The 17,358-nt window shown below is 42.1% G+C and overlaps 1 protein-coding gene across 8 annotated transcripts in view; it reads right to left on the reverse strand.

The window, feature by feature from the left end:
• Positions 1-17,358, reverse strand: part of LOC124711801 (diacylglycerol kinase theta) — a 712,647-nt gene that overhangs the window by 489,713 nt on the left and 205,576 nt on the right. For all 8 annotated transcript variants that reach the window (XM_047242070.1, XM_047242035.1, XM_047242063.1 and 5 more), the window contains exon 2: positions 16,606-16,685. In XM_047242070.1, coding sequence (XP_047098026.1) covers positions 16,606-16,685 — 80 coding nt within the window. The remainder of the gene's footprint in view (positions 1-16,605; positions 16,686-17,358) is intronic.

Consider the following 17,358-nt stretch of genomic DNA (forward strand, 5'->3'; position numbering starts at 1 on the left):
TTCCTAAATTCGCTCAATGTTCCCGCAATGCTCTCAGAAAAAAGCTTCTAAACAACATTATACAAACGGAAACGTTACTCATAAAAGAAAAAGACATGTCAGTATTGATATCACGAATTCCAACGATTTCAAATAACTTAAAGGCTTCAATCTCGAGCAAGATTAGCGTACAGTACGACTATCAACAAAACACAAGGGCAAACATTCCAATGCTGTGGAGTGAACTGAAAAGTACTGTGTGTCTCGCACGGACAACTATACGCAACGTGGTCGCGTGAGGGACAAGCACAAGTTTATTTGTTTTTGCACCCGAAAGCAATATACCATAAATATACTTTATAACAACATACTTTCCATAAATTAGGTGCTATAAAAGTCAGCTGATTAACTGCACATTTTTTCCATTTCAGAAAAAAATGGAAAAGATCAAGCGAAACGAGCCCTTCTCAGCTAATTATTTGTTTTCGCGACCTAGGTTTCGAATTATTATCGTAGCCCATTAACTAACATTGCCTGGAAAGGTATTGTTACGCAAGACGGTAAGAATACACCGACGGAAAAAAATCGCAACACCAAAAAATAATTAATGTAGAGTAATGAAATTTCGGGTATACGTTTGCCAAGGTAACAAGTGATTAACGCTGCAAGATCACAGTTTAATACAAACGCGAAATGAGTCATTGAAAATGAGAAATGCTGCTACATTAATAACCGATATAACCGCCAGAATGTTGAGTGCAAGCATGCAAACGTGCATGCATCGTGTTGCACAGGTGTCGGATGTCAGTTTGTGGGATGAAGTTCCATGCCTATTACACTTGGTCAGCTATTTATGGATAACGCTTGAGTTGTCATCCGATGTTGACCCAGTTGTACTCCATTGGAGATAGATTTGATGATCGAGCAGGAAAAGACAACTTGTCGACAATTTGTAGAACACGTTCGGCTATAACAGCGGTATATGGAAGAACGTTATCCTTTTCGGAAACACACTCTGGAATGCTGTTCATGAATGGCAGGACAGCCGATCGAATCACCAGATATACGTACAGATTTACAGTCAGGGTGCGTAGGATAACCACGTGAGTGCTCCTGCTGCATCCCAGACCATAACTCCAGGTGTAGGTCCAGCCTAGCACGCAGACAGGTTGGTTGCAGGCCCTCAACTGACCTCCTTCTAACCAACACAGGGTCATCACTTGCCCCGAGGCAGAACCAGCTTTCATCAGAAAACTCAATAGACCTCCATCCTGCCCCCCAATGAGCTCCCGACACCACTGAAGTCACAAATGGCGGTGGTTTGGGGTCAGTGAAATGTACGCTAAGGGCGTCTGACTCGAAGCTGTCCTCGAAGTAACCGATTTGTAACGGTTCGTTGTGTCACTGTGAGTACAACTGCTGCTCGCTGTTGCAGGTGTATTACGATTCGCCAGAGCCATACGCTGAACAATGTGGTCTTCCCACTCGGTAGTTAATGAGGATAAATAAGAGAAACAAATCTGTGAAGTTCGGACATTATTAATGTACTGATTGACATAGTCATGTCGCTTAACTATCTGAGCGTAACGTTGCAAAGCGATATGAAATGAAACGAACATATGATGAACGTGGTATGGAAAGCGAATGGTCGACTTCGGTTTATAGGGAGAATTTTAGGAAAGTGTGGTTAATCTGTAATGGAGACCGCATATAAGACACTGGATGGACCTATTCGTCAATACTGCTTGAGTGTTTGGGATCCGGATTAAATGCAATTCAGAGGCGGGCTGCTAGATTTGTTACTGGTGGGTTTGAACAACACGTAAGCGTTACGGAGATGCTTCATAAACTCAAATTGGAATCCATGGAGAGAATGCGACGTTCTTTTCGAGGAACACTATTGAGAAAGTTTAGAGAACCGGTATTTGAAGCGACTGTCGAACGGTTCTACTGCCACCAACATACACTGCGCGTAAGGACCACGACAATAAGATACGAGAAATTACGGCTCGTACGGAAGCATATAGTCGATTTAGACAGTCGTTTTTCCTTCGATCAATTTTCGAGTGAGACAGGAAAGGATATGACTAGTAGTGGTAGGGGCACCCTCCGCCACACACCATACGTTGGCCTGTGGAGTATCTATGCGTCATAATTTCTGAACGTTTTGCGTTCGGACGATCAAACTGGACGGTTCGCCGCGGGGCATGATGGGAATTAGTATGGTTTGGTTTAGCGACGAAGCCTACTTTCATTTGGATGGGTTCGCCAATAAGCAAAACTGGTACATTTGGGGGACTGAGAATCCTCTTTTCGCGATTGAGAAGTCTCTTCACCTTCAACGGGTGACTGTGAGGTGTGCACTGTCCAATCACGGAATAATCGGTGCGATATTCCTTGATGGCACGGTGACTACCGAACGGTACGTCCAGGTTTGGAACATTATTTCATCCCTTTTATCCAAACTGACCCTGATTTTGACGTGGTTGATGCAAGACGGAGCTCAATCCACATAGAAGCAGGAGAGTGTTCGATGTCCTGGAGGAATACTTTGGGGATCGCATTCAGGCTCTGGGGTACCCAGAGGCCACTGTCATGGGCCTCGATTGGCCGCCATATTATCCGCCGCCATATTCTCCGCCGCCATATTCTCCGCCGCCATATTCTCCGGATATGAACACATGTGACTCCTTTTTGTGGGGCTATATTAAAGACAAGGTGTACAACAATACCCCCAAAACCATTGCTGAGCTGAAAACAGCCATTTCGGATGTCATCGTCGGCATCGATGTTCCGACACTTCAGCAGGCCATGCAGAATTTCGCTATTCGTCTGCGCCACATCATCGCCAACGGTGGCACGCATATCGAAAATGCCATAACTTAAATGTTGAATGAAGTGTGTGCACACCGTAGTTTGTAACTAATTTACATTTTTCTTTCATATAGGTCAATAATTGTCACCGTGTAGATCTAGATGTAGATGAAGTGACACTTGGCCGTCCTGAGGCCTGTCTTCTTGCGACCTTACATTCTGACGACCACCGATACCAGCAGTCATATACAGTGGCCACTTTCCTGCGAAGTTTTTCTGCAGTATAGCAGAAGGAACATCCAGCTTCTCGTAGTCCTGTTACACGACCTCGCGCAAACTCACTGACATGTTGATAATGGTGTCTTTGTCGCCTGACGACTTTTTCCCTCCAAAAATTTATGATTTTAATTGGTGAAACCCATAACGCTCACGACCATTACATCGTGTATTTAAAGCAAACCTGATTTGCATCCTCATAATGGCGCTACTCTTATGCGACTGGCGCGAAATTTAAATAGATATAATCTTTCTTACGTAGAAATACGCCTACCAGCTTTCGTTTATGTTGCACAACTCATTCTTTTCTTTTTGTATTCGATGGCAACGAAAGGTTATTTATTTATCTACTACGTTCTCATACTTATTGTAGAGCCACCTGAGTATTACATGGCTTATTTACAACTATACATTAGGATTCAATTTTCATGATGGTACTAAAGTTTCGTTTACGTAAATATATTATATTTGCAAAAAATAGCTAATATGTTACACACTGTCACATCACCTGCGAATAACAAATAATCGCGGCGAGCAGTTGATAGCTGTTGACCAGATTTTACTAAAAGATTCACAAGTTTTTATCTGATGATTATCGTGCCACCTGTGGGTAAAAAATAAATCTCCATTCGATGTTGCACTACGCACGTAACATGTGGACTCAATACTCTGATCGGTTTCCATTCATAATAAGGGTGTTATCTGTCTTATGTTTCCTTTAAACGAAATAAATTCAATTTTTGAGGAACATCTCGCCTGTACTGTAGTGTACCTTTTGCCCCTTGTAATTCATTCCACCTGCTTTATCATCCTTGAAACGCTTTTTTTAACAATACTGTTTAAATTCATGGCGGTTTGAAACGATGTATTTGTAGTATGATCATTGCCTGCTTTGTTAATCTGTCCACATGTTCATTGGGTATTATTTCTGAGTGGCCCCTAACTTGCATATGTCGTTAACTATTGCATTGATTTTTTTTTCGTTTCCTGCTTGTTATCTAGAAACAGTTTATAATGTGTGTGCATAATAAGGACGACTTAAAAGATGGAAGGACACTCTTACTGTCTAATATGAAAAGAAGCTTCTTAAGTGAACTGTTCTGCTATTGACTATTGCTTCCCGAACGATATTTGCTTCGGCGGGGAACACGGATGGTACCTTGGTAAGGGAAAATTGTTGCTGGTCTCCAGTGGTGTATACATAAGACTGTTCACCAGTACTCTAAGATACAGCGCCTTGTGTCCACCCAAAGCCAGTTCTATTGGTGACAGACCTAGTTGCCTCGGAGCAATTCAAGTACATCTGGTCGTTTTCTAGATCTCCGCTGAATCAGTTGACTGATTTACAATGACAAAGCGGTTTCAGGTATAAAATGCGCTTTATTTTACAATGAGATCCCCTTTTACGTCGATCAACTTGTCGAATGTTTTCCCACTGAGTGAATTGCAGTCAAGAATTGCGGTTATGAAACGCCTGCAAAAAATTCATCTACAAATGTCCTAACCTTGTGATTGGACTCATACCGTTTTTCGGATACAAATGTTTTTGAATGTGGGAAATGACAGAGTTCAGAGGCTGACAAATTTTATGAGTTGTGTAAATGTTCCAATGATTTGTACGTGAAACACCTCACTTTTCCACTATAAACGATAACTTTATTTTTATTTATAATTCAGATCTCTAATACGTATTTGTTATTAGTTGGTCCAGGTGATTGTTTTGTTTTCGGCGATGACTTTATTTACTATTCACAAGAGATCTATAAGAAGAAAAAACTGACCGTAACCTTTCCAGCATATGAAATCGTCTACGCCTTTTTTGATGCAGTGTTTTCGACAGTACGTGATACTTCTGAACAATGTCTTTTTTTCACATACCATCATTCAGACATCGGTTGCAGCTTCTGGTGAAGACAAATAGGTCTGTCGTTGAAATACTGTGCATTACCTTTTTCATTCACGTAGGGATAAACTTGGAATCAGCTTTAAAAATAGTTTCCATAGAGCAGGTGGATAGCGGGACATCTCAGTCACGATGAATGAAGGTAAACTGCCCTACGAGGCAAATACAAACTGGTTAGACACGTCAGCCGAGTTCAAAGATTAAATTATCTAAAAGACTGGCATGTAGAACAGTAACACGAATAGCATAATGTCTCTCGTATGAAAATGGTATCTGAAATGTCATGTTCTTCCGCTTGCACACATTGAGCGTTCGAAGGAAGTAAATAAGCTTATACACTACACATTGGGAATTTTATATATTATTCTTATGTGGATGGTAAAGGTACAGATCAACCTCATTATTACTATAGCATTTGATGATATAGTACCATGCAACCCAATGCATATGAAATTAGAATTATATTAATACCTTCAGCTGCTGGCGGGCGTTGATATACAGCAACGGGGACAGGTGAAAATGTGTGCCCCGATCGGGACTCGAACCCGGAGCCTCCTGCTTACATGGCAGACGCTCCAGCAATCATTTCTTTTTTTTCATTTTGTTCGGTATTGTTCGTTGCGTTTGGTCTGGGCGGACGTCACAAGACATCCGTTCAAGTTGATCGTTGATTCTTTACTCAGTTTTTTATTACAGAGGGCGAGCAGCCCTCTGACCGAACACGCTGAGCTACCGTGCTGGCAACCATCTGAGCCACCGAGGCCACAGAGGATAGTCGGACTGCAGGGACTATCTCGCGCACGCCTCCCGCGAGACCTACATTCTCACCTTATATGTCCACACACTACATTCGTAATGTCCCACCCCAATACACTCATTACTCGTGAAAGACATTCTTACCAAGTCCCGTAAGAGTTCGGGGAATATGTTTGCATCCGCACAGAAGAAGAAGGTCACGGCCGGTGTTGCCAGAACTAATATTCGGACATATCCGAAAGAACAGACACCATATCCATATAAGTATACAACGCACAAGACGTGCGCGTTGCTAGCGAATGACTAAACGGTACCGGGAAAAGCAGGAGTTTGTCTCCTTATTGCAGAGACGCGTTGTGAACTATAATTAGCTGGCCGACGTGAAAAGCGTTAAATTAATATTAGTGCAAGTGTTTACAGCGAGGCGGGACTGGCACGCCGCCAGTGGCTCCACCTGTGCCCAACAAATCGTGAATGCGCCAGAGGGTCTCCACCAAGTCTTGCTCACCGTGTCTACTAACGCCTTTTTGTACGTTTGCCGGACTCTGGACTGTCCGATGTGTAGTACGAACAAGGGAGCCCGAACATAACGGACATTAGATTTGGAACATTTGAAACAACTGACACAAAATACGAGGAAACAAACTAGTGCTAGTAATAAGTCTTTGGGGAAAACAATGTCATCATAAAACGGGCGTTATGAATTATTAATTTCGAAAACTGACACGGGTGATGGCATGTGATAACAGGAGATAAAACCTTCCAGCAAACTTGTGTCCGCAAGCCGTTTACGAGATAATGCCGAAAAAGTGGCTCAAATTTCATCCATGAATGGGGAATGTGATACGTGCGTGATGAGGCACCGGCACATTTTACTGCTGATGTAAGACGACATCTAACTAACATATGACGTGCTGAAGTAGTATTCCATTTCTTGTTAAGGTACACCATGGTGAAATTTTAGCAGAGTTAGTCAGATTTTCTGTACAACTTCTAGTTGGCAGATTTCCTTCACTGCCGGCCGTTGTAGCCGAGCGGTTCTAGGCGCTTCAGTCTAGAGCCGCACGACCGCTACGGTCGCAGTTTTGAATCATGCCTCGGGCATGGATTTGTGTGATGCCCTTAGGTCAGTTAGGTTTAAGTAGTTCTAAGTTCTAGGGGACTGATGACCTCAGATGTTAAGTCCCATAGTGCTCAGAGCCATTTGAACCATTTTTCCTTCACTCAGTCGCGTGATTGCTGCGGCCAAGTAAATCGGGAAAGATAAACAACGAAAAATTCACTGATAATTCTGATCAGTTATGTACCTAATCAAGTCACATGTATCCTTTCCGACGCAATTTCCAAAGAGGTTTGCTTATGTAAAACCATATTTATATTTGTTACACTGTTTGAGGGCTTGTAGTGAGGACCGAGTAGATACCTTTTTCAATATGTACGAACGCTTCTTGTGCCTCAGGAACCCACGTAACATGAAATATTCCAATCTCCAGCGTCTGTTGGGAGAGAGAGCGACCGCAATTTTAGGCGATTCCAGCAATTACTACATTTGTAAGCAACATACGAGGCCGTGCTCAAAAGAAATGCCTCCGAAGTTTTTATTCTGTTCTCAGTACAGGTTGAGGTATTACGTCATGCATATTACTCGGTCGACTTTCCTGCTTTGGTGACGCAAGTTGCAACCCTCTGCCGCTAGAGGGCTCCGTATTCTACCGTGTAACATGGCGATGAGTAATGTAACTATGTCGGTGCGCGGAAAACAGACTGCTGTAATTGGGTTTCCATCCACAGAAAACGAGCCTCTGATTGAAATCCATAGAAAACTGAGAGCTGTGCACGATGACGACTGTATCGACACTAGTAACGTGTGATGCTGGGTTGTTCTTGCTCTTAACGAAGGAGACAGTGGTGCTAACCTCGACGTGTGTTACAGAGCTCGGATTGGACGAGCGCGTACGGCAACCGACGAGACTCGTCGGAATTCGGTTGATGAACATCAAAGAAAATCGTCGGATAACACAGACACACCTCTCACGTAAGTGTGGCATCTCACGGGAGCATGCACAGGCCATAACTGCAGAACTGCAGTACAGAAAAGTCTGTGAACGGTGGGTGCCTTGAATACTTACTCCTGTTATCAAACAGAAGAGAATGGGCATCTGTTAACTTTTTTTTGTTTTGAGCGTGAGAGTGTCGGATTCCTTATCAGGTGGTGAAAGCTGGGTTCACCATGTCGACGCCCAAGACAAGAGAGCAAACTTAAAGAACTTAAAGAATTTCAGTTTGATAGGATGTAGCTGTGGAAGCAGAGGTGAGATTGGAACATCATCAACAAAGTGAACCATTTTACAGGGACGATGTCAACAAACTGATCTCTCATTGGGAGAAATGGGTTCGCCAGGATGACTACGACAATAAATAAATATGCACATGTAGAATAAAGATATAGAATATTAATAAAGTTTGTTTTATTTGAGAAGTTTTAAATTTTCACATAAAAAATTCGGAGCCATTGCTTTCCAGCGAGTCCTTGTAGTGAGGACGTAATATTGCTCAGTGCTAACAACTTTAGTATTAGAGGAAAGAATTCAAAGCTCGCTCTAAAATACAAGATTCAAAGCTCGCTCTAAAATACAACCCCTCGAAGTGTGAAATGGGAGTTACAATATTATTAGGCGTATTTAGACACACTCTCTGTGCGCGAATCGTGTGATATGTCTCAGTGGTGCCCTAAGACAGTAATGTGCTTTTAAAAATAAACCGATAGTCGTGGGATGCACGCGATAGAATAAAACAACAACATCGGTAACAAATTACGTCTGTATCGCTGATGTTAATCGTCTCCCATCGTTAATTTGTATTTACTCACGACATCGGAATAAGGTACGGAACAAAAAGTTTCATAAACTAATATACACTATCAGACGAAGATAAGAAGTGTAGACTTAGCCCTACCTTTGCAAACATAAAACAAAGATTTAGTTAGAAATACCTACTCGTAGTTTGGTACAAGGTTATCTTGCATTGTACTCTACTTGCTGTGTTACTTAATTAGACTTGGATTTGCTTTTTCAAAATCCAAATTCAATTCTGATCAAGCAACACAAGATCAACACATGGCGTTACTTCCCTTCTTCTAAGCAACATCAAGTATAACTGGACGAATCTTATACGGACATGCGATTAAAACTGTATTTTGTATGCTTAAGGAAATCAAAGAGACGTTGCGTCCTGTGAAGGCAAACATAAAACAAAGATTTAGATAGAAATACCTACTCGTAGTTTGGTACAAGGTTATCTTACATTGTACTCTACTTGCTGTTTTACTTAATTAGACTTGGATTTGCGTTTTCAAAATCCAAATTCAATTCTGATCAAGCAACACAAGATCAACGCATGGCGTTACTTCCCTTCTTCGAAGCAACATCAAGTATAACTGGATGAATCTTATACGGACATGGGATTAAAACTGTATTTTGCATGCTTAAGGAAATCAAAGATACGTTGCGTCCTGTGAAGGCTAGTCAGAGTCTCAGAATCCCAAACGTTTATAACATTTCGTGTGAATGTGGGAGTAGTTACGTACGACACTCTGTTTTAATAGTTTCCCGTCGCTGCACCGAACATCACATGAAGTACGAAAATTTGCTGTTGCCTAAAACAGTCTTCCGAATCTTGTTTGAGTAGACACGAATTCTATCCAAAACTTCAGACCTCTGGGACTGACTCTCCAAAGAGACTGCGGAAACTGGAACGTGGGTAGACAACTTTAACAGATAACGGGCCTCTCGCTGAGCTGTGCGTGGAGGCGGGCACTTAACACCGCAACTGCACTGGTCCTTTTTTTTTTTTTTTAATTCTGTAGGTAGAGCGGGCTGATCGAATAATAAACAACGACTGGGTCAGGGGCTATTCAGCCAGATAACAGCTCGGATTACTGTAGAGGATTAACACCAGAGCAGTTCATACAACAAATCCGTCGCTTAAGACTTTGTGTTTAGGGGGTAGTGACATGTCAGTCGAACAAAAGGAGCTTAGGAAACGGACTATCGTCTTTCCATTCGTATCTATCTTCATAATAAACACGCAGACAAGACACTGCTCATCATATCCAGCTTATAAGCTGTCCATACCATATCAGCACACATCTGACTCATGCTTCCTCACGTCGCAGAAAAGTGGACGGGCTTTTTTTAGCTCGTTGTCACGAATTCAGTGTGGAAGCTCGCACCCTGTCACCGACGCAGATACTGAGCGAATGGATTCGACACTCCTTTCTCGTCTAAAAACTTTGTCTTAGAGGACTTTCTTTTCTTTTCCAACAGCTGCAAGCGCATCAAACGATGCTTTCGGTCATAACTGGCGAACTGTAATTTTTTTCAGCTGAGGACAGCACCTACGTCTTTACATTACGTAGAAACACTGTGTGAAGGGCAGCGGAACACAGATACTTGTGCACTAGCACTAGCTCATATGAAGTAACCAGGAGACCACAGTAACGTAGCGAACAACGTGCGCTGGAACGCTGGAATAGGAGATGATGAAGCAGTCACAGATTGTGTGTCTCTGAGAAGCATTCTATCACCAGCGCCCTGGTCATTCTTTAGTATAACTGAAGAAAACGTTTTTGTGAACAATACTTATTACAGCGTCCGTACTTCTTACTACTTACCGACAAACACCAGATATAGAGGTTACATTACTTTGCCATTCTTAATTGACTCAGATACTTAATATCTTGCAAACGCGATAAATATTTCTGAGAGCCATAAATGGAGTGACTAATACTTAATATCTGCCTCACAGGGCGATTCTCACAAACGTTTGCGAACTACAGTCGACATATCCAAACCTACCCGATAATACTGAAACTGCAAGTAAAGAGGGAACTGAATGGTGAATACGATCGATCACTGTTAGGCGTGCTCAACGGAAGTATTAATGTCCTCGCAAACAATACTAATAGTGACTGTTAATAGTCAGATAATGCAGTCATCTATAATGCAGTGTTATCCGATAAAGGGTGCAAAAATATTTAGTCAGATCTTGATAAGAATTCAAAGTGGAGCAAAGATGGGCAACTTGTTTTGCTCGTACAGAAATGTGAATTTATAATTTCACATGGAAAAAACGTAGTGTCCTATGACTACAATATCAATTATTTTATTTTATTCATCGTATGGCAATACATATACAAAGATTACAAAACTAGTACAAGTCAAGATGAAAACACAGCTCTCCAGTGTAAAATAACCCAAGTGAGAACAACTATATGTGGGTATGAAGGTCTTTTGTGTATTATATCCCAACACTCGTCGCTGTCAGGAAATCTTCAAAAGTACCCTTGTAGGCACGTGTGGAACATCTTGATACAACTGTCTGTCGTATCGCACCACAGTCACACGATAGTGATGAAGATTTGCCCCACTTGTGGTGAGAGTGCGCGTCTTCCACTTCCAGTTCGGATGCGGTTCACGACAGTTCAAACTGACCGAGCCTAGTCGAATGCAGGGAGATTCTTGTGGCTGCAGAGCAGTTTCAGACACTGAGGAGAACAGTTTAGCTGCCAGCAGCGTTTCCACTAGTCGATGGTACTGAATCCCATTTCCTTGAGAGTCCTGGGTGTGATAGGAGTGGGATGTTTGATTTTAATCTTTTTCGGTGCACAGGTAATACATCGTTCAATAATGGAATGTCGCGGTTATTAGCCATCTTGCGGCATTCACATAGTAGTGCGCTCTTCCATCTGACATCAAGAAGTGGAATGTAGCTCAAGATGGGTAACCAGAATATGGTAGTACAAGTCAAGTCTACAAATGAGACTGCTTTCTTTTTACATGTGTGTCTTATTTTAGAATATTGCTCAAGTGTGTGGGGGCCCATCGCAAATAGGACCGACAAACGATTTGAACGTCTGTAAAGAAGGACGGCACGAATGGTAACAGGTTGTTTGACTCACGGAAGAGCGTCAGGAAAAAGTTGAAATTCCTGAATTGGCAGGCTCTTGAAGGTAAACGTCAGTTTTCCTACGTAAATATACTTACAAATTTTCAAGAACCAATGTTAAGTGAGGAATCTAGAGATATTCATCATCCCCTTACATATCGCCTCCGTAAGGACAGTGAAGTTAGACTAATTACGGCCCGCACAAACGCATTTCACCAATTATCCTTTCGCGCAACCCAGGGGACTGGAACAGGAAAAAATCCTAATATGTGGTACAATGATAAGTACTCTCCGCCATGCACATTATAGTGGTTTACAGAGTACTTATGAAGGCGAAATAAAATGCAGTAGTAACTTTCTTATCACAACTATGCATGGTATCTACTATAGTAGAATCTATCAGTCAGCAATTCCTAAAGTACCAGATAACATTTAACATGTACCTCTGAAACATGTAGTAAGTCTTACACGATAGTGCGTCACAGATATTGAATACAAATTGGACATATAATGAACCACGCCTTCTTTACCGACAAAGGTTGCACATTAGTTTAAGGCATTCCAATCATCTTAGTAAGGAGTGTGATTTAAATCCCGGTCCAGTGATGCTGATCTAGATTTTCCATACTTTCCGTACTGTGGTCAAGGTGCGCCTTCTGAGTGATTCCCAAATCGTGTGTGCTCGACATGTGGAGCAGTGTACCTGCGATGCTGTGTAGGCTCTGGGCTATTCACGTGGAACCGTCTCATGGGCGTACCCTGTGGAACATTTTTTTTTCTTTTTGCAGCTATTTATTTTGGCCGACTGTCAAGAAGGTCAGATGGACTGCGGTTTCTTCTGTTTTTTATGAGTTTTTGTTCATTCTGAGGGAGCTAGTTTGCAGTGAGTGCTTGTTTTTATTCTCTGAAATTATTTTACCGTCTAATTTAACTAAATGTCTTACAAACTAAAAACTAACAGTTGAGGAGATCGAATATTGGATAAATCTTCTACTCCGACTGCTCTTATCAAAAGCCACAGGACTGTACTGTCTCGGAATTGCAGTGAGTGTTGCCCTCTACCGGCTGTTTTCTAGTTGCATACCTACTTTGCCTAGCCAACCAACACATACTTAGGATATAATATGAATGTTTCTATATTTGCAATGATATGCTACCTAGTTTTTTTACTTACTACTGAATATTTTATATCCTTTGTGAAAAATGATGTGAATGATACGATACACAGGGTAAGAGGAATAGTGAGATATTTGTGATAGTATGATACATAGTTTCTGCTTGTCCACAGCTCGTGGTGTCGCGGTAGCGTTCTCGCTTCCCGAGCACGGGGTCCCGGGCTCAATTCCCGGCGGGGTCAGGGATTTTCACCTACCTCGAGATGACTGGGTGTTGTTGTGTCGTCTTCATCATCATCATCGTTCATCCCCATTACAGTCGGAGGAAGGCAATGGCAAACCACCTCCACTACAGCCTTGCCTAGTACGGCGGTGCGGGATTCCCGCATCGTTCCCCAATGCTCTGTTACGGAGTATGGGACTTGATCATCATCATCACCTACTTTACAATGCTACACTTACAACCAGCACCCAAGTCAGACCCAGCCTCTTAAACGCTAGAGCCCTGAATTCCTAGATGTATTTGCCTACATATGGTTTACAAGGCTAACTGGTGCTACTCCATCATGCATACAGCTAGTACTAGTAACAATTTTAATGATTTATCCTTATAAAAAAAGATGTTGTGCATAGAATTAGAGCATATTTAGAAACTATTGGTGTGGTTTTACTGAATGCTGCTATATAAGGTGAACCAGAACCCCGCACATAAACTTTCAGTACAGATAAAAACTAGGAAAAATGTCTAGTAAACATGGGCTTTTAAACGCATACCTTAACGACAATGGCCTCTAGGCCACCTTCGGTACAGTGAGACAAATCCCTTCTACTGAAAACTCTTTGCTTTACACGTTTTGAGAAATTTATATGGACAAAGACAAGAATGAAGCCCCAGTAAACATGGCCTCTGAAGGGCGTAGCTAAGAGCTATAATCACTTTTTCATCTTCGCTGCTGTGCGACACATCTTTTCCACTGGACAAGTGCTCATAGCTCTTAAGGTATTATCCACTTCAGACCCCGTGTTTACTGGACATTTTTATTATTTTGATGTGTACAATCACCTCTGAGAGTTGGTCGGTGGAGTTCTGTCTTACTCTGTATGCGTGCCGAACGTCCGCAGAGGTCTCGGCGTCTCACAGGGCTGCACTATCATCTAATTCTCGGCATAATGGGGCGATGCGATGAGTGCCTCCTGATCTTGAAGAAACCGCACGCGTACTCTCAACACTGCACTGACCACTACAGTGACATCATTACTCATACAATATTGTGTTTGAGGTCTCCTGAACCATTCTCTCTGATACTACAGAGATCTTGATGGCGACTGCATTTACTTTGCCCCACATTCCACACTACCTTAATAAAGAGTATAGAACTGCAGTAGATGGCAGTGGATGCCTGTCAGAGCTGTACAAGACACGTTCTCAGACGTGTTTCAGGTTCCAGTTGCTTCATTTTAAAGGGTTTCTCGCTGCGTGAGTTTGCATATTTTTTGATATATCGGACGATCGTCGTGTCTGTTTAAGAACTGAACCATGTTGCAAATGAGCTTCACAAGTTGCATCCTTGTGCTTTTGCAGCTATTTTCTGAGAAGGAATGCGCTCTTCTATGCTTAAACGCGGTCTGACAAGTGTCCACACTCCGCAGTGTCAGACGGGATTTGCTGATTGAGCGTCATTCCATTTAGCTTGGGCATGTTTCTCCCATTTTCAATAAGTGTCATCGAACAGGCGCACAAAGCTATAGGTCTACTTCTCTGACTTCAGTCTGTTGTAGTTTTCAAACATGTTTTATACTCGAGTATTATAACGCTTCAGAGACCGGAAATCTCCTCTGCAGTAATCAATGTGGACTCTAGAAACAACGATTGTGGGAAACCCAGCGTGCTCTTTCGCCCACGAGATACAGAAACCAGTAGATACTGACGTCCAGGTTGATGCTGTAGTTCTTGTCCTCTTGAAAGTTTTCCATACATTTCCCCACTGTGACATATTGATTGAGCATACAGAATATCAGAGTAGGTGTGTGATTGCATTGAAGAGTTTTTTGCAATTGGAACATGTCAGGTCATTCTCAAGGGAGAGAAATTTTCAAACGTAAAAGTAACTTCGGACATAGCCCAAGGAGTTGTTATAGGACCATTACTTTTCGCAATATATATAAATGAACCAGTGGATAAAGTTGGAAGTTCCAAGAGGCTTTTCGCGAATGATGCTGTTCATTTTCATCATCTTTTCTTTGGGCCTTTGTCCCACTTCACCGCGGGGTCGGCCTTTTTACTATGGATTTGGAGATGTTAGTGTCAGAGGGTGGCCAGATGCCCTTCCTGTACTTCCCAGGATGGAATGAGTGTACCCCACGTGTCTGCGTCTAGTTTAATCTATGAAATAGTACGAATGTGTTCAAATGTCTGCGAGTCATGTAACTGAGGCGGGTCGTGGGGATCAGCTCAGTATTCACCTAGTGGGATGTGGAAAACCGCCTAAAAACCATATCCAGGCTGGCCGGCACACCGGCCCTCGTCGTAAACCCGCCGGGCGGATTCGATGCCAGCACGCCTATCCGAGTGCAGGAAGCAGCGCATTAGCGCTCTCGGCTAACCTGGCAGCTGCGCGGATGATGCTGTTGTTTACAGAGAAAACCCGACGCTAAAAATCTGTAGCGAAATGCAGGAAGACCTGCACAGGATCGACACTTGTTGCAGGGGTTGTCAGTTGATCCACAACGTAAACAAATGTAAAATATATTGCACATAAAAAGGCAGAAAGACGCGTTATTGGATGGTTACACGATTGCAGAACAATCGCTGGAAGCAGTCACATCCATAATCTAGGAGTGATTTAAAATGAAACAACCACATAATACTAATCACAGATTCCAGGTTCACTGGAAGTGTATTCCACCTACAAAGCAGGTAGCTTCTAAAACCCTTGTTCAACCACTACTTGAATACTGCTCCTCAGTCTGTCCGTACCAGCTGGGACTGATAGATAACTTAATTAATTTAGAACAAAAACGCTGCTGTGAATGTTGGGAAAATTATTTCCTAACCACACATAGATGACTGAATCCAATGTGTGAGCTGCAACCACTAGCTCCACGAAACATGCTCTATGTATGTGAACATGTGTGTAGAATATGGTAGGAAAGATTCTAAAGAACAAAGCACTAAGAAATAATCTATTTAAATTTGTATCTTGTACGCTGTAAATCGAAATTAAAATATTACGTAAGTTAATGTTGTAAATTATGACTCATGTCATATTGGTACTCAGTTGTACGCATGTAGTTGTCTTGTTGTCTGTTGTAGACCTCTGTTATATTTAAGTTGCAGAAATGAGCTTAAGTTTTATTTTGTTGTTAATTATTTTGCAGACGGAATCTCTCCCGCGAAAGATCGGCATCTATATAGGTTTCCAGGGAGAGGCCCCGCTCATGCAATTCCTTTGTTCCTGCTTTTCTCCCTTTCATTTACACTTACCGACCTTTTGCTCATACGTGATATAATGCAAAAATTTTAAACTTATGCTCCATTAGTTTGTAACAATATCTAGAGTAATTCTACAGCGATATAACAAAATGTACAAAACATGCGGCACCTGTGCCGGGTTTACCGTATAGATAATGAGGTGACACGTAGTGGGAGACAAAGGGATCGAAGGATGTGTGATCTCTCGCTCAGCATTCTCTAATTGCTGAGTGGGTAAGGCGTCATAAAGAGATGATATGAGATGTAAATATGCGGTTTTCTGCTAAACAGACGCGCGGCTACTGCTTACGGCAGCTGCGGACACAGCTGTGTATGGTACTCACCTTGATGAGACTGGCTGCGATGCTGGAGCAGGGGGAGACCACGGTCTTCAGGCAGCGGTCGTGCACTACGAAGTTGCACACTGAAACACGAAGAGTGCACTCTGTTAGCTACCTGCCGCAGCAGCGCGAGACTTAAATTCTAGGTATTCGTCATCAACACTGTCAACCATCGCTAAGTTTTGTCGTAATTTCAGAGCTCAGTATGTGAAGTTAAGATATCCATTACGACAAGACAGAAACGATGAGGAAGAGCTTTAGTGCTTTGCTGAGCTTTACAAAAAATCTCGGCTAATATAAGCAAACAATGGAGAGAGCAATAAACATTTTAATAAACAAGGAAAAAATCGAAATATTACAGAAATACGCATATGTATGTTTACATAAACTCCTCTTCGCTGTCATACATGTATTAACTGGTCAGAACTGAAACGGGCACAAACTGGTCTAATGCGCAGAAAATGCACAACCTAATCTAAACATTCGTTTATCAGGGACAAATCAATCAAGATTCACAGATCAAGCAGTGAGTGTGAAAACAACACCGCTAAAAAAAAAAAAAAAAAAAAAAAAAAAAAACCACAGAAAATGACAGGGCAATAAACAGAAGAAACGACAACATGGTCACATTAAACCTACAAGAAAATTAGGAACACGGTAAGTCAACTGCAGGAAGTAAGAATGATGTGACTGATGTGACGTGACTGGATAAACGTTGGCAATAATTCATTGCTTATTTATTGGCTGAAAATACAG

This window comes from Schistocerca piceifrons, chromosome 1, assembly GCF_021461385.2.
Source record: "Schistocerca piceifrons isolate TAMUIC-IGC-003096 chromosome 1, iqSchPice1.1, whole genome shotgun sequence".
NCBI lineage: Eukaryota > Metazoa > Arthropoda > Insecta > Orthoptera > Acrididae > Schistocerca > Schistocerca piceifrons.